The sequence below is a fragment of the Pyrgilauda ruficollis genome, unplaced genomic scaffold (genome assembly GCF_017590135.1).
Source record: "Pyrgilauda ruficollis isolate IOZ18807 unplaced genomic scaffold, ASM1759013v1 scaffold120, whole genome shotgun sequence".
NCBI lineage: Eukaryota > Metazoa > Chordata > Aves > Passeriformes > Passeridae > Pyrgilauda > Pyrgilauda ruficollis.
This window is the reverse complement of record NW_024510322.1, coordinates 603,683-627,141: the sequence shown is the minus strand read 5'-3', so window position 1 is coordinate 627,141 and position 23,459 is coordinate 603,683. Positions and strand designations below refer to the sequence as shown.

Here is a 23,459-nt window from a genome sequence, read left to right as displayed (position 1 = left end):
AACCAGAAGCTGAAGAGTAGCAAGGACTCGTGTGACAGCATAATTCTCTGCTCTGGACTGTAATGTGCTTTCTTCCACACTGGTCCATCCTCAGCCAGGGTTTCCTGAGATTTTAGCAGGGATAAACTGATGCAGAAGTGGAGCACTTGGGTCCCCATGCAGAAAAACAAGAGGCTTCTGCTCACACATGCTTTCTTGTTTAGCTCACAGAATCTAAGAATAGCCCTCTGCAAAGACCTCACTCTGTCACTGCCCCTTCCTGCAGAGGACAGACTGCTGCTCCATACACCCAAGGGGCCCATATTGGCTTTTTCACCCTTGCAACAACCAAGGAAGGTCTTCCTCCACACAGACACCCTTCACAAAACGCTCCCTGTAATATCCTCATCATGCCAAAATCAGTATGTTTAAAGGGCTTAAGGAGTACAGGTGCCTGTTTCAAACACTGTCAAGGCCACAGATGGAACCTGCCATAAGATAAATCACCGCAGTGAGAACTTGAGTTAAGCGCAGAAGGGAGGAATTTGCAACAGGAAGTCGCTATTCCAGGCCTGGTGGCAGGATCTGGTTAGCACATCGTGGCTGACACATCCAGACAAAAAATTCCTCCTGTGGCAAACGGTGGAGAAGGAAACACCTGCTCATCCATGTATCACCCCAAGTTGTGAGAACACCATCTGTGAACATCCTGTGGCTCCCTGGAACTTGGGCTGTATGAAAATGGTACTCCAGGATGCCAGATGAAGAAGGGCCAACAGGATGGTGCTTGATCCATAGGTGGTGACTATCTTCTGCTTGATCTCACCCTCCTTTCTCCTCCCCCTTCTACTTCTCTCTATTTCTCTACCTCACATTCATTGTTAAATAAGATCCATATTGTCAGCTTCAGCACATAGTCTTGTTTGCACCTTTATTCGGGCAGAAGCATCTCTCACAAATCAGATCTTAACATATGCCCAGCACTGTTTTGCCTGCTTATGCTACCCCATGCAGAATCCCAAATTTAAGTGGGTTTAAGGGCCTCCTCTAGGTCCCCAAGACCCAACCTGTGCAACACAGGAACTCCTCACTGGCTCATCAATTCCCTTCAAGTTAATAAAGCAGAATCAGCCGCTTGCATCTCTCTGTGCTTGCAAATGATGAGTACAGAGCCAGCTGGGACCAGCTGCTCCAGCCTCCTCTTCAGGAGAGATAGGAAGGAAGTCAGAGGCAAACACACACAGGCAGCACAGCACAGCTGGGAGATGCTACCACTGCTGTGATTACCCAGGCTGCTGAGTGGTCCCAGAAGAGGATGCAGCCTCCCTGCACTCTGAGACACTGCTCCAGCTCATAGCTTCACCCTCACAAAAGCTGAATCTCAGCAGTTTGGTTAGAAACTATGTGTGAAAGGCAAGGCTGATGAACTAAAGCCATTTCACATCATCCCATTAGTAAACTGCTTGTTGTCCTGACCTTACAGCAGTCTTCTGCACCTCCTTCCCTAACTGCACCTCTTCCTTTCCCAAAACACCAAACAACTCCCCTCACTGAATACTCGGCAAGGCTCCAGCTCAGCTGTGACCCCCAGGAGTCCAGGCATCTGAACCCCTCACACCATTTTCAGGCCAACTCTCTTTCAGATGTCTGCCCTGACGCCTCCACTGTGCTCAGACTCATTCTGGGCCAAAGACAGCTTGGAAAGTGCTGTTCAGCTCATCCCCCAGAATCTCCAAACAGCTCTGAGAGTCAAAACCAGTGAGCAGATCGTTGTGCCTGTCAGACCTGCTATGACAGTGTGAATGTTCATGGCAGAGGCACAGCCCAGCCGTTCCTCTCAGCAGTCAGGATCCAGCCACTCTGAGCAAGAGACTGAGAACATTTAATGTACACACAAAGAGTTCTGTATGCTACTTGGCTGCCACGCCAAAGAACACTGGAGTACTTCAGTGATTAGCACAAACATGATCTCATTGTGTGGGAATAGTGGTGAACATGAATATCCACAGTGTTCCACAATGAGAACAAATGCCAGCTCAGCACTTACCTTACATATAAAAAGTTGCATGGTGAACCAAAGTACATATTGTAGAGAATACCACAGGAGTCTTTTGAATAAAAGTCCTCAGGCAAAGTTATTAAAGATGATCTCTTTATGTTCACCATACAGACTGCCTGATTTTGCAGCTATTTTATATGTTTACCATATCAGGTTTCTGCTACACATTCTGACATTGGTTTAGTATTTTCTGGGTATTTTATCATTCAGTTACTCAAATACACTCACACTTACATGAAACAAAAGTTTCTAGTTTAGCCTTCAAAAAGTACTGCTTTGACTGTGACATATTTCAAACAATCCTTTTCCAGGTGTTAACAGAGAGGTTACTGAACACACACATCCAAAGGAGTTGGGGTGCCCAGTTGAAACTATCCCCACTGTTACCCCACTGCTTTTTGTAACTGCCACCACAAAAACACTGGGCAGATTTCAAGAAGACAGATTTATCTACTGTAACTCCTCAGATGTAAAACATATAAGTCAAGAATTCAGATTAAAACACATGGATTTGAGAGAGTTCTCCCGCTGTAACATGGTAGTCCAGTTATGAAGCCCTAGATAGAAATATATCATTTCAAATCTAAGCATAAAGCAGATAAAATTAATTTTTTCTTTAAAAAATGGTTCCCGATGGGAGTTTGTCTTTGTACTTGCAGATTTGACTGATTAAGAAATAATCTGACCTCAGTTGCTAAATATTTCTGTATGTATGAGGATGCATTTTCTTACATAAATTAACAAAGTGTCCATAAAATATACATGTGATTATTTCACTGAGCACTGGCTATGAGAATTTCCTGAGCTTACAATCAATAGGTTAAAAATTGTCAGTTAGCTGCCTTGAAATTCTGACTTAAAACACAAAAAGGCAGGAGAATGCTAAAAAAAGAATCTAGATTAAGCTTCCCCTTTTTTTCCAGCATCTTATCTAAAGTCTATTAAGTAGGAGTATAGATCCCTGCTTTTTTTCAGAACTAACCAGAAAGTATTCTCTATGTCAGCTGTAGAAGCACCTATGGTACATCAAAGAAAATAAATCATACAATTTCTTAGCAAAACACACAGAGGGACAATGAGGTGGAAGAAGTGTACTCTAAAACCAAATATAAAGCATTTGCAGTACTCCCCATAACTTTTAAACAAAACTATTTCAGTCATCCAAGCAGCTGAACAGAAGGTCCATTAGGGTCCCTTCACAAATTGCCAGATTTTATTTTAGTGCTGCATTTCAACATTTTGTTTAGCTCATTGGTATAAACACATTCCTTTTCACATTTGTTTTCTCAAAAATATTTTTTCACAGTTAATAGGTAGTGTGCACTAAAAGGACTTGAGAGTGGTTCTAAAAGCTAGAAAGAAAGACAGTAATCAGTGTTTTACAAATGCTCTGAAACTCATGGGGAAAACAGGTGTCCTTGGCTTTTAGTGAAGCAAGAGTGAGATTTGGTACTTAAATTAGCTATTTTATGTGTTATTGACATTCTCAGGACTTCTCCAATGATCCCATTCTACAAACTGTACCTGCTCATTAATTCACTAAGGCTAGGTTTATAGGGGACAAACAAGAACCCTTTGCAGCACACTGCGTATGGCCCAGCAGACAGGCTGAAACACAACAGAATTCAGGTCATGGTGCCAGCTCCATGTGAGACTCAAGGAAAAATAGCCTTTTCTGAGACCCCCATATTGCCAGAGCCATCTTAGCTGCAGCCTTCACCCCCAGCAGCTTTTGCACCCCCACTGCAATCCTCTCTGCACACAGGATGCTCAGCTCTCCCCTCTGTTTTCTTTGTGCAAAGCAGCAAGCTGGTAGCTAACTATAAGCTCAGAAAGTTCTGCAGATCCAGAAGAAACAGCAACCTCCGTGCTGAGGAGGGTGTGTAAACCACATACTGGACCACAAAGTGTGATTAGAGAGCAAATAAAGCAGACTTGTGCTTCCAGTGCAAAGGGCAATCCAACACCGTCTGACAAACACATTTCATCTGACAGCTACGTCTGCTTCACTGTCCTGCTCTGACCTTAGGATCTTAGAAATAAGGCAGTGCCAAAGCAATTTCTGTAGCAAAGACCCAAGCCTAAAAGAGAAGCACCTCTAACCACTTCACCTGCTACCACTGAGTTTTACTATGTAAAAACCTTAAAAATTACAAATCAGTCTAAAGATGCCAATTTATAGTAATATTCAGAAATCATTTACCTGAACTAACAGAGCAAACAAAGAGGTAATGCCATTTGTTTTATAACAGAACTAATTAGCTGTTCTAATGGACTGCACAAGCCCTTAGGTTTGACTCATAATGTTACATTTACAGTACTTAAATTTCAACTGCTTTTTCCCCCTTCCTTTTTCTGAAATTATGAAGAAAACAGCACTTTTTCCAGACATCACTCAAAGCTATCATGACTTATTTTCATTATGAAAGGACTGTGAGGAGCAATGAGCCATTTTGTAAAAACAAGGGTGAAGGCTGGAGAGAATGCCTGGATCGTATTCCTTGCCTCATCAGCCATCCTTAGAAACATGCAAAATAAATAGACATTTCCATAAAATACTGTAGGACATTTAGTCCTCTTGTCACCTTCTCATGAGATGATATTTGAAAGGAAGATGGGGAAGGGGATAGCACTGACTAACAGGTATCAACTTAGTGAAATTCTGTGCTCCATTTTCTTCATCTCTCAGTCCTCTTGCACCTACCTGAAGACCTTCATGCTTGAGGTATGCTGCAGACACAGAGGCCACGTTTTCAATAAAGCACCTCATCAAATAAACATTCTCTGCAACAAAATTCATTATTCATGAACAAGACCTACTATAGTTCACCCATAACTCCTGAAATTTGACATCTAAGTTTTAAATGTTCAAACCACAGTTCAAGAAGTGTAAAGTACCCCAACTAAACTAATGCATAAAGTTATAGAAAGATTAATAGAATAGTCTTTGAAGTGGTAGTTAAACAATGATTTTTAATTAGTTTGGTTTTGGTTTAGATTACTAAGAAAAATAAGAGAAAGGCAGTCTGGAATTAATCTTGAAAGAAAATTATATTCTTTCAACGTTTGATATGATATCATTAACACTGCTTATGCCATAACCTTCTTATCCCTGGGCTTACACAACAGAGTTCATTTGGCCTTCCTCTGGACCAGCTGTTGTTTTTTCCATTCCATTTATCCACTGCATTTAAAATACCAATCACACCAGTGTGCTCAAAGAAAAAAGCACATGTTAGCATTTTGAGGGGCCTCCTTGTCCCTGGCTGAGGCCAAATGTCTTGTATATCAGATGATGTTACTAAGCAATACAGCCTTCAAAGGCTCAGGCTCAGCCCCAACCCTGCTGTGCCTCCGCCACAAACATCAGCACTTAGAGCACAGCTCGTGCAGATGAGAACTTCTCCCCTGAAGAAAGGAAGGGGTTGATCAGTCACCAAAGTGAATTACGCAAATACGATGTCTTGAAAATCTTAGACACACCCTGCTGTTAACATTTTCATCTTTAGAAGCAAGTCCTGATAACAACATTTTCCAGCTTCAAAACATTTTGAGAGATGACTGTTGAGGCTCTCCTGTTCCAAGCTGGCACACAAGATTTCATTTGTCTGATTGAGCCACTGAAGAGGCACCTGCACACAGACAACAGACATTGAAGCAGCAGAGCAGGGACAGACTCGGTCCTGCAGCTGGGGAGAGCTGACAGAGGCATCTGTGAACTCCTAGAAGGAGCAAGGGGAGGAACAGGATAAATCACATCATCCCAGGGGAGGCAGCCAACAGCACCTCTGAGGTGAGAGGTTACTAACTCCTGTCACCAGCCTGCATGAGCTACCCTGCTGGGGTAACACCAGCTTCAGGTGAGCTGTGTCCCACTCAGCTTCGTGAATACCACCGCAGGGCTAAAGGATGTTTCCAGTTTTAGCCAGAGTTTTGAGGGTGACTTTTGATTCCAGTTTCCTATTTAGAGACTGACTGTCAGAGGCACTATAACCTGTTGGATGTCTTAACACCATTAATTTATTCGCATTTCTGTCATGCATGGACTGGAGGTTCACCATTAACACCAGCTTTAGTTAACAGAACTCCCTGTGTTCACTATCTACAGAAAACTATGCCAGAATCCTTCACAGACAGCAGTAATTGGGGCTTCCACACTCAAATGCCAAGGAGTTTGAAAGTGCTTGCTGAGAACTGGGTTTGAACTTAGAAATTTTTACTTCTGTGGAAAGAGAATTAAACAAAGCCCTGCCAACAGATTGAGCCTCTGTTTTTTGGTGGTTTTTTTTCATGACAATTTCAGTTTTTATTTGCAAAAATTCCCCGACTCCTATTCACCAGGAAGCCTTAGAGATGATAAAGATATGTAAATGCATTGGACCAAAAAGAGGGAAAAATGCAGGTTTGCCTGAAAGAAATATCCAGTTTGCATTCATCATAAAACAGTAACATTAATTGTAGCTTAAAGAGAGAAAAAAATATCCAAAAAATAGATAATGATGAACAAAACCAAGTTACAATCCTAAGCTGAGGAAGAGGCTGTTTAGTAATTAATTCCCCAACATAAAGGTTATCTCTGCTTGGACAACTTTCAGCTGCCAGTCAATGCTACCAGTCCAGGCTTTGCAGGAAACTCCCTTCTTTTACTGCCCTTCCTTCCTGTGACCTCCCTGACAGATGAAATTTCAACTCTCTCATCATCTTCCAGTTATTCTGAGCAAGACCTGACTGACAGAAGCACCTCACCGTGGGCAATGGATGCAGCTGGGAAGCTGAAAAGAAAATGCCATAAAGCAGAGAGTGTTTCTAGCTGGAGAACATCAGGCAAATAATGTCAGAGAAAATGACAGGAATGATCCCTTGTTAAAACCACGGTATTTGAAAGAAGAGTTTGATTCAAATCCAAAGCCTCCACAGAGCTGAAGGGAGCCCAGACTGGGGGCTCAACCAGCAACAGGGAAGATCAGAGAGGAAGGATCTTGATTCAGCTTGTTTTAAAGTTTGGGCAGGCAAGAAACTTGCTGATAATTTCAACTTTGGCAGAATGGGAGACAGGCTGACATTGTTTAACTGTGTTTTAAAAGTAATTAAAATAAAAAAAATATCTCTCTCTGTAGCTTCAACTCAAAAGCTGTTCTGCAGAAGAGCAAAATATTAGACCAAGACATTTTTTTACAAGAAAGACTAATAAAGGACATAAAAGCTTCGGACTTTTTATTTTGCACAAACATTATTTTTGGGACAGTGTTTCTTGACATTGATTAGAACAGTTTAGAAGAGACTTTCTGTAGGAGTCTAATCTATGTGTGTGAAGAATTCATCATTGCTGTTTAAAGAGCACAGGAATACCTATTTTTATTCAGCTAAGACATATTATTACATGCTGTTTGCTGAGATAAGTTTAGGTTGAGCATTTGCAAGAGAAGAAAAGTCGTTAAGTCTAAATGAGACTGTGGGGGGAAACACATCAATGTTCTCTTCTATGGTCTTTCATAGAGAAACCTGGACATGCAAGAAAACAGCTCCACAAAATCTTCAAACAAGTGCAGTATTTAAGGGCAGCAACTAAAAACATTTTCTATACCTTTCAGCACAGCAATCTTCTGTCCATCTTTTTTCTGCATTAAGATGGAATCTTTGGGATAATTCCATTTATTAGGAAAAAAATGTGTGCAATCTATATGACCTTTCTCCAGTCTGTTATTTACATACAGTTTATTTCAGGACAGTACCTAAATACCACAGGGGTGCAGGATATCTGTCCAGCCCAAGCAATTGTGCGTGGTTTGGGATAAATGCAAATGGGGCCCCACTTATCCCTAAAATGGAGGGAGCTTACAAGTTAACTGAAGTAGTAGTGATAGAAAAAATAACCTCCCAAATTTGCAGTCCCTCTCATTCCCAACTAACTATAAAGCTAAAACCTATGCTTAGAGGAATATTATGAATGCCTTTGAGGTACAATTGCTCCAAATTGTCTCCCCAAGCACACAAAATGGATCCAAATTCAGGGACACAAAGAGTAGAGAATACAGACACAAGCAAGGACTGGGCAAGCATCAAGGATGTAGCATTTCGTGCAGAAAAACTGAACTCAGACACCTGTTTAAAGAGGATCATCTACAACAGGCGGCTCATCCAGGATATGCAACTCCAGAGAAATTAATTTTAGACATTGAGCCCCTATCAGTTCATCAGCCCTGCAGAACAAGTCCAGCACTTCTGGGAAGGACTGGAAATCTGTGATCTGCCCAGAAATAATAAGGTAATTGTAGTTTCTTACTGGAAGGTTCACAGGGACCTTAGTATGACTGAGAAATCTGGTCCTAACCAGACTGAAGGCTGAACATCTCTGCCAATACTACTCTGTTAATGGATCAAGTGTTCTGACCAAATTTTCAAACTCCTGCATCAGAAACGTTTAACCAAGTGCAGCTTAGCTTTCTGAGTTAGAGTTTAGAAATAGAGAAATAAGAGTTCCTATTTCACCTCTGAAAATGTGGTTTACAATTATTCAAGGCTATTATTATTCTACAAAAGAGAAAGGGATGGATGTGATATGTAATAGGTTAATTTTAAAGTGTGCTATTGCTCTCTAAATTAATACTGCAGCAATTCAACATTTATATTCCCAAGGCATTTGTTTACCAAATCAATTGCTAAATTCAAAAAGTGCAATAGCATCACACACAGTTTGATAACAGGTACAGAGCAAGGGCACAATATATTCCTCTAAGACAGTACTCAGTTTGACATGCTGAATTAAGTTAGCTTGGATGCAGACTGAGACTCCTCAGTCTGATGAACAGTTAAGCAAACTTACAATGAAGACGTGGAAGAGATCACAGAGGAAAGTGAACACAGTAAGCAAGCATGGTGTAGCAAACACTATTTCTTTCCAGTGGCACAGTCAATGAACAAAAAGACTGGTGAACCACAATGAAAACAACTTCTCCCTACTTATAGGTTTGATTCATATTATTTGGAAAATGACTTGTCACAGAACTTAAAAATTTATTCAGTCTTTTAATGAGGTAGCGTATATGGTGGAGACAAGTAACAATTATGACCTTAGAACAATTCTGCGTTGCCAGATTTTTTTTCCCCACCTCCTGCATAACACAAGCACTTAGGAAATTCCTTTGCTTCAGTTAATAGAAGCAAGTGAAATACCAAAAGTAAAATTCCATCAGAAAAGAGAAGAAAATGAGAAAACCATCAGGGATAAGGAAAGGAGGTGCCAGCACTCTGCCAGCATTGAGCCATCTCAGGCCCTTGCTCAGCACAAACTTCAATCCACTTGGGTAAACCTCTAGCTTTGACTCCTTACTCATTTAACTGAAGAGGAAGAATGGCAGAAAATACAGTATTTTATTTCTTTCTCCTCTACCTGTACTGAGAGCAACTAAAAAAAAACTCCCATGTATTCCTGAAAACCAAAAGAAAGTTAGAATCTTTTGGTTTCACTCCATGAGGTTGTCTGGGGAGTGGGGAAGTGTTTTGATACCAGTTAGAAGCAATTGTCACATTGTCTGCTGTGATAAGTTCTCATGACTTTATTTCCCAGATTCCCCACATATGAAATGCTAAATATTGCTGCCCACACAAGGAGGCACCCACTTTTTTCAGTTCAGTGCAAACCGTTTCAGAGATGAGAGATACTCCGTGTTCTTTTGCAAGCTGTTTGCTGCGTTGTTCCTGCTTTAAAATAGAGGTCATTGCGACTGAATGTCCCTATTTGCTCTTTTTTTTTCATGATAAGCATCTCAAAAACAGGTTAGAAGAGTCAGTTGTAGGAACAAGAGCCATGCAGGGAGAAAGGTGCTCTTCCTTAAACTCAGGCTGAATTAACCTCAGTTACTAAATTTCAATGCACCAACTTACCATCCTATGAATAACTGTCTCCATGTCCTGGAGAAACCAAGCGAATTAAGCTGAATTATAACTGATGTGATTAAATACAGGACAAACAAATACTGGGAAAATATCAGCAACTTTCTTTAAAAGTGACAGAAGCTACTGAGCCTCTACCAGGAGTTCAAGCAAAGCTGCTCACATTGGCCACAATATCCTTCTAAAACAAAAGATAGGTTATTGCTTGAGAATAAAACAATGCCCTGGGGTTTCTCCCCTTCCTTCTTTCAAGTGATTAAACAAAATATTTCAGGGTCAAAAGCCAGTATTACTAGTTCATCCTGTACACTTTGCAAGCATAAAAACTGAAAAGAAGCCTTTGACAGTATCAAGTTAATCACCAAAAAGCAAGACAATGACTGAATAAAGTCCTGCAGTCAGACAGAGGAAGTACAACAGGTAGTAATTGTCTGAAACAGCTTAATGGCACTCTAGATTTCTGTTAAATTAATTATGCCATCATCACTCAAAATACTTAAATTTTGAGTGATGATGGAAAAATTGTTAAAAAACAGTTTTGCACAGACAATGTTGCTCTGCTCCTTTAACTCCCCCTCTCCTCCTCATCATTTCACACAACAGCCAGACTCTTCTCTCCTTTCTTTCACTCCAGCTTTATCCTATCACAGTTACAATTTTGGGGTAAAATTGCTCCAAATGCAAAAAAAATAAGTTTCAAGATTTGTAACTTCTCTGCAGACAAGGAGCTGGAGGCCCATGTCAAACCCAAACTAGTCCTAACTTCAGATCTATCAAATACTTCAACAGCAAAATGAGGATAAATTATATAACAATTTTTTGTACACCTAAACCTCCAATTAAACATTCTCAGAGATCTACTTTAATACCCCAAACCTTTCACACCTTAGTTACATTTCACAGCCTTCTGCAGGAATCACTGGGTTGCAATCTGAATAAACATAACTGCCCTCACCCTCTGTACAACAGCAACCTGTCCTTCTCTCCAGCCTAAATCCATCTGTTTCCTCCAGTCCCCTCCAAGTAGCACTTAGGAAGAGCTTCACTACAATACAGCATTTTCACTCACAAACTTCACAAAATTTATCTTATTTTGAAGCTCACAAATAACAAAAAAAGGACATAGGAGATCACTTTTTTGTTCTGTAGAAGGTAGGATAATTTCTCTTTCTTTAGATTATATCTTAGACCACTGTCAAGTTTTTAGAATCACCTATTTAGAAGAATAAAACAAATTTCCAGATCCTCAGTTTCCTATCCTGTGGGCACAAAGGATTAGAGAGAGGTTTTTTTATAAGGCACAGGGACACTTTTCATTTATCTTTTCTGCTACTTCTCACACATATTTCAAATGGCACAGTGAGACAGGTGCTAGCAGAGTCCAGTATTATTATGCTACTTTCAAGAGTAGTAACTCAGTTCTGCATGCAGCTAATGACTGAGTCAGCTGGCATTTGCCTGAGCAGCAATGGAAGTGTGCAGCACAAGCATAAGTTTTAATTTACATAATTTACTGCAATGATTTTTCTCCAAGTATCTGAAACTGTTTAAAGATAATACCAATTATAAAGTAAATAATGTAATCATTGCAAGACTACAGGAAAGTCACTGATTCTAAAGCATTATTGCATGTAGGCAAGACAAGTAATAAGCAGGTTGGACCCTGGATATTCATGCAGTTGTTGCCACAGTAAAACCTGTAAAAGTCGTTATTGCACAAGGCTTCTTCCATCTTGCATTAAAAGAAAAAAAACACACCTGGAAAAAGACTGCACAGGAGATTAGCATCCTCTACACATTTCCCCCTGTAGTAATTCCTTTACTCTGATTTTGTCTATACAACTAGTCTTTATATTCCTTGCCTGACAGGCAGATTAGTTTCTGACTAAAAGATTTTTATTATCACCACTCAACTCTGTGCACTGACTCGTAAGCATCAAGGTGATTCAATTTCTTCAAGCAAAAATCACCACCAAACTTTAACCCGAACACACACCAAGCGTAAGTCACAGAAATAATGCAAGCATCTCAGTTTAATTTTAAAAAGCCTAACAAACTCAGAGCTCAAATAAACAAATGCAGACACTTTGCATGATAAATCTCAGCCCACAAGGTTAAAATATCTAAACACCAGGTCCTATAAGACATACAATAGGCAACTCTTCATCAGCTAAGCCCCAGCTCAGCAGTCGCTGAGGGTTGAAAACACAAAATGGAGTTTAACCTATAAAATACAATTCATTTTTACAATTAACTGTGAACTACAAATTGAAAATGGTTTGCCTTGAAGTGATCCCAAAAGGCATTATTCTAAGCTATCTGTGATGTCATATGGGTGTACATGATTTCTGGCACCAACCTCAAAAGCATGAAGTGCATGAAATCCCGAAAAGGTGGCAGAGTGAACTTACTAACTTTGAAATTTATTTATGCACAAAGTATTCACTAAAGCCTAAGTAGCCAATACATTTGGCACAGAAAGTAAGAATTGCATCACTTTCCCTTTTCCTTCTGTACTTCACTTCTAACAAGAGCAACTGCTCTGACAATGTGCAGTATCAATAGAAGATGACACTGCATTCTTTCTTTCTTCTACCCCCGTTGGAAAGCTGGCTACTCAGAAATGAGATAACAAAACACAGAATGGCTTGGTTTGGAAGGGACCTGAAAGATCATATAGTTTCAACTTCCTGCCATAGGCAGGGACATCTTCCACCGGACAAGGTTGCTCAGAGTTTCATCCAGCCTGACCTTCAAGACTTCCAGGGATGGTGCATTCACAACTTCTCCGGGCAACCTGTTCCAAAGCTTAATCACCCTCAAGATAGAGAATTTTTTTGCTAATATCTTTTGCTAATATATAGGCTCACTGCAGCAGGTCCCTGTCCCTCCCGTGCTGGGAGCCCAGCTCTGGATGCAGTGCTCCAGGTGGGTCTCAGCAGAGCAGAGCAGAGGGGCAGAATCCCCTCCCTGCCCTGCTGCCCACGGGGCTCTGGATGCAGCCCAGGACACGTAACACACAACTTAAATGTTTGGGCCTTTTGAAGATTCTAGGATTGTTATATGCTGTCACACAAAGGGAAAAAATATAATGATGGGAATGGTTTTACCCCGATACGTTTCTTCATACTGATTCTTTAACTTGTATGACAGCCAAGATTATGGTTTGGTTAAAAGCAGATATTACCTCTAAAAGCTGACTGTTAAAAAGGAAACATAAATTATAGCTGTCTATTTTGTTAGTTCATAAGGCACTATCTTTGTTTGCCTGCAATACAATTAACATACTATCACCAGAAATAATTCTGTCACTTTGGAATGAGTAACATCAGACAGGGAGTTTAAATTGACAAGTCTATTAGAGCAGACTTAGCTAATCTAAGAGATGCAAGGAAGTTATGCTTTTTTTTACAGAGTCCAGGTACAGCCAGTCTTTTTCTGTTTCATTCTGCATGACTTTGAAGAAAGATACAAGAAGCAAAAAGTGAGAGGTAGAAAGAAAATAAGCAGACCACACAAAGCAAGCACACAGCATGTTCCCAAGGATCTTCTACCTTCTCTCCACACTTAAAATTACTGCATCCAGATGTTATTTCATCCATATGTTACTGCATCCATAAAAGAAACCTGGAAGACAGTAGGCAAGAACAACTTCCTCATTTATCACATTCAAATCTAAACTAATTTCTCTTGTCTAGCCCAGTAGTCAACAGAAGGAATGAAAATTCAAGGAGCTATTTGAAATTGACACCAGTATAAACATCACCTTTAGACACTCCTGTTTTTGCCAAATCCAGGGTTGTTTTCTATTAAGTAGATATATATTTTTACTTGATGAATAATAAAACGAAGCAGCATTCATACTAATTCTTATGGCTTCCCCTTTACCTTCCCAGTATCACAGAAGACTGAGTAACTTCCCCATCAGCTTTCTCATGTTTTTCCCCTGTTACCATTTTGCACTACCTTGGGCCAGCAAGCAAGAAGTGCACTTCAGGTCTATAACCAGAAATATAGGGGGGTCAAGTTGTTCTTTGCTTCTTTAATTTACCAACCCATATTACACAGCAGTAAAACTTCACCAGCAGACATGATTGGGGTTTAACAATTCCTACATTCCTCCTTTAATTTCCCATTCCTGGAAAAGAACCAATTTCTCTTAAACCACTGACCTGTGAAAGACAGAAACACATTCCTGTGTACTCTGCAGCTCTATTTGTACATAACTCAGGCCTTGGGTCATGTAAGTAATTACTGATTCATCCCTACCAATACTACGCCTTTTCTAAAGTTTGGTGCAGACTCAGATTTAAGGCCTCAAACATCAGAAAACTAAAACAATCTGTATATTCTTCATGTGAAATTAATAAATTAAATTCTTTAACTAAATAAAAGAACTAATTGTGCAATTATGAGATGCCAACTACCCTCTAGATATAGTCTTCCCTTCCAGCATAGTGTACTAGTTTGTTTTCACGAAAGACATGATCCTGGGTATCACTGCATGAATATTCAAGCTATTTTTACTTCCACTAAAAAAATCTTGCTCTTGATGCCCTGTACTTCACTTTCAGAATAACTAAATAAAACTCTGTCAATAATCTGCTAACAATCACAGAAAATCTAGAAATCCTAAATTTAAACCATGGACTAGAGAGGAGTTATTTTATGTTGAAGACAGAACTTGTATGGAGTGAGAATATTTTATTAAAAATAATGCTGACTGCAAATCTTTTTATCCCAGAACTCCTCAAGAATTCAAGTTCCAAACTCACTGAACAGCTCTGGTTGGAGAAAAATTGAGGGGCAGAAAGGATCAATGGCATGAAAAACATATCCCAGTAGTCATAAGGAATATTTAACTGTTCAGAAAGGATCACAGATGGGTGGCTCCTGTGGTGTTTTGATTGAGATGCTCTCATTTTGCATAATCTTTTCTTACAGAATTTTTAAAAGCCTGGCAGAAGGAAAGGCACACACCACTGGAAAACAGTTGCTTCAAAAGATTCAGAAAGCTAATAGGCTGAAATCCAGCAAAATTAGTACCATTCAGTCCACATGTTCGCTCCTTTTCCATCGGGATGGCCCGTCTTCTCCTTAAAGCATTTTGAAGGTTATTTGCACCATAGATAATATGGGGATGGGGTGTTCCCTCCTTCTGTGGATGCTTTTTAATGGGCTCAATGAAGTAATCCCCATGGGGCAGATGGAAATATCCAGTCTGAAAATAAGCACAAAAGAGTTAATCTCTTCTGTTCAGTACTAGAAGACAAAAATAAATATACTCTTCATATCACCAACCCCAAGTTTTCCTCACAAGCCATTCATTACTCTGGAGAAATAGGAACACAACAAGTTTTCAGTATTTATTCTGCTGCATACATCTAGGCTGTTCCATACCTCACATTCATTACAGTCCAAAGTCAAACAGAAAAAATATCTCCTTCCTAATAACCTGAAACTGAGTCAAAGACTCTCATATTTTTACAAAGCCAGTAAAAGGTCAAAAGCTGATTTGACAAACATGATGCACAAGGAAGAGCTGCATCTTGTTCTTCTGGTGTTTTGCATCCATTCCCCAGAGATCAAGACTGGAATAGAAGCTGTTTCATAAGTGCAAATCAAAATTCTGTTCCCAGCTGCAGTCCCAAAATCAAATACCCAATCCATCAGACAGGTTGGACTGTGTGGTCCAAGTTTGTCTCAGACCATAAAACCTCACTGGCCCCCAGGCCAACACTACAATGGAAGCAATAAGAAGTTTTTCGTGAATTAGCAAGCCATTAAGAACATCCAGTACATCAGCTAAAAAGGCTGCAACATGCTGAAACTTCTGAATCATCCTCCCTGCTTTGCCTAAGCTACAGGGCCCTTGATACCCATCCGGACTGCACAGGATCCTTTTACACCTCACTCTGCCATGATCCAGGACACACTTCCAGCCAGGCATGGCCTCGGTCCATTGTGCCTCAGCACTCTGGCAGGGACTGCAAACACTGCGAAACCACTGTACTGCCCTTCCACGTCAAGATATATGGAGCAGTATTAAATCTAAAAGTAGACAATCTACTGACAACCCAGACCACACTGGATATGGGACAGGAGGTTGGGGTATTCCAGTCTTATGGCTGTGTTTCCTCTTCCTTCTTGTTGTGGTCAGTGCACCCCTCTTAGCCTATTCTGGAAGGGGGGAAAAAAATGCAGTAACAGTCTGTTCCTGCAGCTGCTGTATTCAAACAGAATGGCAGACAAATTTTCAAATATTTTTAAATATTCCAAAGCCTTAGAGTTTCTCTGAATGGTTGGGAAAGGCAGTATGAGGTTAAGGATATGAAAGAAATCATATGAATGGAAGAAAAGCACTCTTATAAAACTACAAAATAATCATATTTTATAATCATTATAATCAAAATAATTTTTTTTATAATCATTATAATATAAGTGTCTCTCATAGGAGACAAGGGGCAGCTCATTGAGATACCTTCTGCCTCCACACATATTGCCACAGGGCCAATACATCCCACAGCAAACTTCTGCAAACAAATAACGGTGACTGTCATTTCACAGTTTACCCAAGAGTTCTGAAGATCAGAAACTCTTTCTTTCCAATGGAAGTCAAAGTTTTAAAGCCAGAGGTTGGTGTTGGTTTGAAGCTGTGTCTATAATCCTAATGCATCAAAGGGTCAGGACTCACAGTCACGTGTTTGTTCATCTGGGATTACAGCTACTGCCTGTATGGGTTTTGTTTCATTTTTAAGAAAAAAGAGATTGAGACTTCTGATTATTAAACAACACACAAAAAAATGCTTATGTTTCTTATTAAATGCTTATGTTTCTTTTTAAATCATAAATCAAGGCACAGGATCTGACCCACACACAGAAGCAGACAAGTTTTATCCATGTTCACATTGGATAAAACTTTCAGGCAAGAGTGAATCCATACAGCAAGAATGCATCTACAGTGGTCATACCAGGAAATCTGTGATGTGGCTTTCCTCATGCTGCTCAGGGAATCAATACACCTTCACAAATCCTTGCCCATTCCTTCTCATTCCACAGGGTTCAGTCTTGCCTGGATATTTGTAATTTGTGACTTGATTATTTGATTGTATTATGGGGTTTTAAGCCAGTTGGGACCAGGAAGAACTAGCCACCTTCATTTGCAGACCCTGATTTTCGAAAGCAAGTGGCAATAGTTGCCAGATTATTGTGTCAATGTCTATCTGCAACAAGAAAGGCCAGACAACGCTATAAAAGGGGAAGTAAGCCTAGTAACCTCAAGCTCCCTCATCAATGCCTGCATGTTAAAATTCAGCTGTCTATTCAAGCTGTATGGAGTAGGGAAAAAAGCAAAAACTTCATTATATGAATGTGACTGTAAAAGCCCATTTCCAGCACATCAAGGCATTCCAAAAGCTTCCAGAGACTTCCAGCACTTACTGAACTCTTGCATTGCATTTGCACTTTCACCCTGCACAGGCTATCCACCAATAAATTAAATGCTGACACTAACTGAGACCAAAGCATAAAAAGACCAATCTTCACATTAAACTTACTTCAAAGCACTGAGGACTGGCAAATTTCCCTTTGCTGATTAAATACGTCTTTAGTTTTACTCTTCATAGCTGTTTTTTTCTGACTCACAAATATAACAGCAAGGATTTTTCACTTAAAGTCCATCAGATTTCAAGCTACGTAAATACAACATAAGCTTTTTCTGAGCTTCACCTGCTTTTGAGTGCATTCACACAGCCCCAGAATACACAAAGGAGGGCAGTTATGAAAGCCTCATCAGAAAAAAGCCATTCATATTTACATTAATAAAAGGGTTTAGTTATCACCACAGAAGAAAAATTACTGCAGAGAAGCTTTCCTCATTTGAACTTCCTCATGAAAAGCTACCATGTAATACAGCAACAGACAGGGTCAGAAAGTAGCAGTGGGGTGTGTGTGTGTGTGTGTTTGTTTGTTTGGGGGATATGTGTTTCCCTCAAAGCCGACAGGTGAAAAATCTACAAATCTACCACAATATTTTTTATGAACTCTTCTTCTCCCCTCTTTCAAATCTCACTCTTTGCCCTCAGATTCTGACATGCTCTGGCTGCAAATGTTTACCATACTGTATTGGGAGTGCTGCTACATCACTTCATGGGATTTTTAATTCATGTGCCTCATTATTTTGACACAAACAGCTCCTTGAACATATCACATCTCCAACAGTGCATGTCACTTGCCAAAAGGACACTGATGATCCTGGAACACCTCTGACTTAAAAGTTTTCAACCAACTGTTGATTTTCTGTAGAATCTGCATTTTCCTGTGGAAAGCACATAGTTTTCACATATTCTTTTGGTCAAAAGCTCAGAAGTTTGTCAAAATACATTTTCTGGAATATTTTTTTCAATCAGTTCTATGCGGGAAACTGAAGCTGAGTCCTGTGGAAAGGGAAAGAACAGCTCTACTCTTGGCTATGGTTTTGAAATTGCAATACTACACCAGACAGGAGGGCCTAGAATTAGTGGGTGTTTGTTGGGAGAAAAAGGGAGGGAAAAAACAACAATCTGTAGTCTAAAGTTACAGTAACAATATGTTGACAATAATGCCAAAAAAAAAAAAAATCACATCTGTAGTGAGAACAGTGAGTAACTCCATGAAACTGAACAATATTTCTAACAAGTTTCAAACAGTAATTTTGACAACAGGACATCAACAGAATCTGAAAATACTGCAGCTTTTAGAAGCAACATGGAAGAAGGTGACAAGATTTGGGTTTTACCTTTAGGTACTTTTCTCCAGGTGCTTATTATAACTGTAATACATGGTAAGAGAAACTAGATTTGAATAAAAGAATTAAAGAAAAAATTGTGACATATGAAACATGGATTACAAGAGAACTGCAGCTGCAAATAATCTAAATTGAGCTGATGAAGTAAATGATCTGTTAACATTACACACTATATTTATTTTAGCTAATCACTTAGTTCCTTTTTGTATGTCCCCTTTTTTCCCAGGGATCTTTCTTTTTGAATTTCTCATCTGTTCTATTTCAGCCAGAAGAAAAACCTAGCATCCAGATGAGATTTTTCACTACATCCTCAGACCGAACTAGAAAAAAAATACACCTGTCATGATGTTGCTGAGAACAGAAAGAGCTTGGGCTATTGAGGTACTGAGTAATTTGATGAAAGATTTTCATGAACACCACCCACTCTAACTCTTACACGTGTTTTTACAGAAAAAAGCCTATGCTTTTAGCACAACTTAGTGAAGAAAGTGTTGTGATACTGAAACACAGCCTTGTGGTTTAACATAGCTTTGGTTTGAAATAAAAATAGCTTATTTTTATGACAAAGTAAGTGAAAGAACAGAATACTGCAATTCCATGAGATTTTACATACTTTTGTCACACTTGCTATAATATTTTAGGAACTGACAGAAAAATGGCCAGAGGTGCAAAGTTATGCCCTGAACAATGTGAGCTCAGAAAGTTCAGACACAGAGGATAGGGGGAAAAAATAGCCAAATTTACAGCAAGATGGGCTCTCGTGGAAGAAGATAAGGTATCTGGAGAGGAAGGATTGTCTGATATCCTCCAGTTCCCACATTCCTAAGGAACCTATGAATTCTGGATACTTCAGAGAGAGGGGTCTTTCTGGCTGGGAGCATATCCTCAGCCAAGGAGAGAAGTCAAGTCTCTAGGGCCTTGTCTATCAGCTACCATACAACTACTTGAGACACACAACCACTCAGAGAGACTTGGCAGAGAATCAATCCTCCGGGTTATAGCACCAGCATGATCTTGACCACACTCAACTTCATTTTTTTTCTATTCACTCTTTCTGGATAAAGGTTATCTAGGATAAGTCTTAAGAAGCTAAAGCATTAAAACCCCCTCACTTGTTATAAAAACACGTAAGAGAAGCAAACAATCCAAAATGTGCATTCATTTGCTCCTCTGCTGTGACACAGATACAGTTCATTAAATAATTCTGAGTCAGGTGTCACTTCTACGGACCTTGAACTCACTCTAAGCTTTGCACCTCACACAGAATCTGAAGCAGCTGAGGTACACTCATTTCTACTGAAGGAAATTCTCTGTGAAATTAATCTTCTGTAGAGACTGAAGCATGCTCACTTCAAAATGTACAACTTGGAGCACACAATTTTAAAAGACATCTTTGTTCATGCTTCATTCAGGTCATAGCATCTACCACTACCATCTTTATTGTCCATCCTAAAAGCATTTATTATTTCTTCTATTTTGTGATTTTCCTTAAAAATAAACAGTCCAGGTATCTTATTCCTACATTTACTTTTGCACACCCTGCTGCTGCAGCTATATTTGCATAGTAGAAATATCCCATCTTCTTTTCTCATTACAGAAGTCCACAAATTATGATAATTACCTGGCCATTAAGTTTCTTTGAACTTCATTAAGTACCATCTCTGCAGCTTTGAAATCCAGCAGTTCATGAAGAACATGAAGCTCCTACATCTCTAACTGTGTCTAGCAGCAGTCACTTCATGTTGTCCAGCTCCTTTCCACATTCTCACTTTATACTTTTTGAAATACGTCCCATTGGATCCACACAAGCCAAAACTGTCCTTCTTTGCTGCACTTGAAGCTCAGACACACCATTCAATTCCAACAGGGAAAACTTTTTTGCCCACTAGAGTGCTAGCAACTGGACATTTTTATGGTCTTGAAAGAGAGTAAAGATAGTATTTAATAAATTTTACACAGCCCTCAGTGATGAAACAAGGTGTGTTTGCCACACGCTGAGCATGCAGCAGGTAGATGGCATGGCACAGTTGATTAAAAATTCATTAACTCAATCACAGTTTCAACTCTTCTTCCATTTACCAGTGTGATTTTCACACTGCAGCTGAGACAGATCACCAAGGACTGCCTGAAGTCCAGGGCACTCTGAAGATCTGAGGCTCCTTCTGTCAGTATTTCCTTGTTGCTCAGCTGCTGCTGAGTCCCCTGGGGCTTGGAGGAAGACAACATCACAGTTCTTTGGGCTGCCTGGTTTGTCCAAAGGCACTGAGGTGACACCCCACCAGCAGAGCCTGGGTGCATGGTGCCTTGCCAGCACTCTGAGCCACACAGCAAGCTGCATCAGCTGAAGATGTTACCTTCAGAATTACATATGCCCAGATGACATGCAAAAGTCAGCCATGTCACACTTGCACTGCATCAAGCAAGGACTATGAAAAAGTAATAAGGTCTCAAGCTCTATTTCAGGGTGAATATAATAGCAAGCTAAATATAAATTTGAAAATCAATCAGCTTTGCTATCCAGCTTGAAGGACACTCTTTGGTGAACAATAACATACCTTTTACGAGTTTTTTACTATTCCCCATATTTATGCTTTGCCCTTTACCCTCCCCTGTTTTTATATTGGAAGCTTTAATGGTAACTAGTGGTGAAAAAAGTAATAAAAACCCCGCTGCTTTTTCAAGACCAAGAAGCTTACTTTGACTTTAGTCCCAGGAGGGTGAGATTATCAAGTTTTTACTTCATTTGGGATCAAAAAACAACTCAGGCACATGTTACTGTTCTGAGACCAAACAAAGAGTTTGCCCAATTCCTCCAAAGACAATTTAGGAGAGTAAGAGCAACAGCTGTTTTCTTCATGGAAAATACTCTTGAAATATCTCACTCTAATTTTCTAATCAAATTTGTTCAGAAAGCACTGTATTCCAGGGGGCTCACATGGTACTAACTGGGAATTTTTACCTTGGTAATATTAAAACTACCTTTCATGAAAATGCAAATTAACTCTGTAAAAATAGTTTGTACTTCTCAGCATTTGAAATCTCCTCTGACACTCTGAAAGAGAAGTGCTGAAGCTTTGATTTGGAAGCCAGTACATTTTCACAGTTTGCAAAACAGGTTACCTTTGATGATTTAAAGCCTATCTAATGCTGAAGAGTAAAGATTTAACACGAGAATGTTAAGAGGTTCTGTGCCTAAACAGTGGTTTCTATTAAGAATGGAAAGACAGGCAAGAGGATTCACAAAGCAGACATGATCTCTAATCACAGAGACAGAAAGCACCACAGTTGTTTTGGCCTCCTGCTCACTTATATTCTAAAACTAATTTCAAGCCAGTGAGCATGACAATGTTAATACTGCAGAGTTCAAACTTTATTAGAGAATAAGTAAATGCAAACATTTGATCAAATGACAAGTGGCTTTGTTTCTATTGACAAGTATTGTTTGTATTACTGTGACCTACAAGACCCCCAGTCAACAGCCAGAAAGCAGAGATACAAATGATGACAGCTGCCACAACATGTGCAGATGGATGGAAGAAAGCACAATTATCCCATTTTTCAGTGGATGAAAGTCTGTCAGGAACCTTACTCCTCTCAACAGCAGAGCAAGGGAAGGTCACAGTCAAACTTCTTCCTCTCAACAGAAATCATTTTGCTTGATGAAAAATAAGTCTGCGAGGCAAGGTCAGACTGACCCACCTGTTGACACTCTTCTCCTCCCTTCACTCTGCTCAGCCCAAAACCAAGAAGTGGTGTCAGAAGCAAACAGGATATTTTAGGTCTGCACTTGTCATCATAGGTGTGTTGCGAGAGGAGGAGTGTGTTGTGAGAGGAGGATTCTGCCTCTTTTTTTTCTAAACCCATGAAGCTTCACAGCACAGACAGGACTTAAGAATGAATTTCACCATGCCATGGAAGGGTCATTCCATCACTTAACATCAGTGTCGTTTCAAGGTGACCTTAAAGGCAGCCCATACTGATTCCCTCAGCCTCTCCTTTACTTACCAGCCATGTCTCCAGTGCCCTTCCAGAAGGTGACTTCTCATTACCAAAGGACAAGCACAGTGACATGGAAGAATCTTCTAATGAATCCATGAGGAGTCATGGATTCTGCTCAACAACTGCAGCTTGAAACACACTGACTGCCCTTGTATCCAGGGTGCTGTGTGCAAGCAGCTGCTCCATTTTCTCTGCACAGCCTTGTGACAGCCTGCAAGCCATGCTCAAGCTGCAGCTTGTTGTGCTCTGCCTGGGGAGGAGTGAACGGGGAGGGAGCTTATCAAAACCAAATACCTTATAAAACAGGAAAGTTCAGTTCCAGCTGAGGGCAGCTGTGGTGAGTGAGTAACACATTACACCAAAAAAGGTTACTCTGCACCACAAACCAGTCTCTGTTTAGAAATTGACTGAAAGTAGGAACTGGGATGTGGAAGGAGAGGAGAGAAGAAATTAAATGAAACTATAAAAACAAGATTCAAACTGAGATCCAGTGCTTGCATGACAAAGTGCAGTCTCTAGTACACAGCTCATGCTCAGAACGTGCCACTCTGGGAACCAGCATGATGGTAACTGGCAATCACCACAGATGTTCTGAACTCCTTCGGGCCTGGAGAATGATGTGCTTTCATGACTGCATCTGGCACACCACCACAAATATTTTTACAAATCTACTATGAATCCCAGCTCCCTCTCATACACAACAAAGGTGGAGGCTTATCTGATTCAGCACTGAATTCAGGTCCG

At 40.0% G+C, this 23,459-nt stretch overlaps 1 protein-coding gene across 1 annotated transcript in view; it reads right to left on the bottom strand.

Annotated features, from left to right (window-relative positions):
* Positions 1-23,459, bottom strand: part of ADAMTS12 (ADAM metallopeptidase with thrombospondin type 1 motif 12) — a 142,160-nt gene that overhangs the window by 74,019 nt on the left and 44,682 nt on the right. Inside the window, exon 3 of the mRNA XM_041490214.1 lies at positions 14,978-15,152. Coding sequence (XP_041346148.1) covers positions 14,978-15,152 — 175 coding nt within the window. The remainder of the gene's footprint in view (positions 1-14,977; positions 15,153-23,459) is intronic.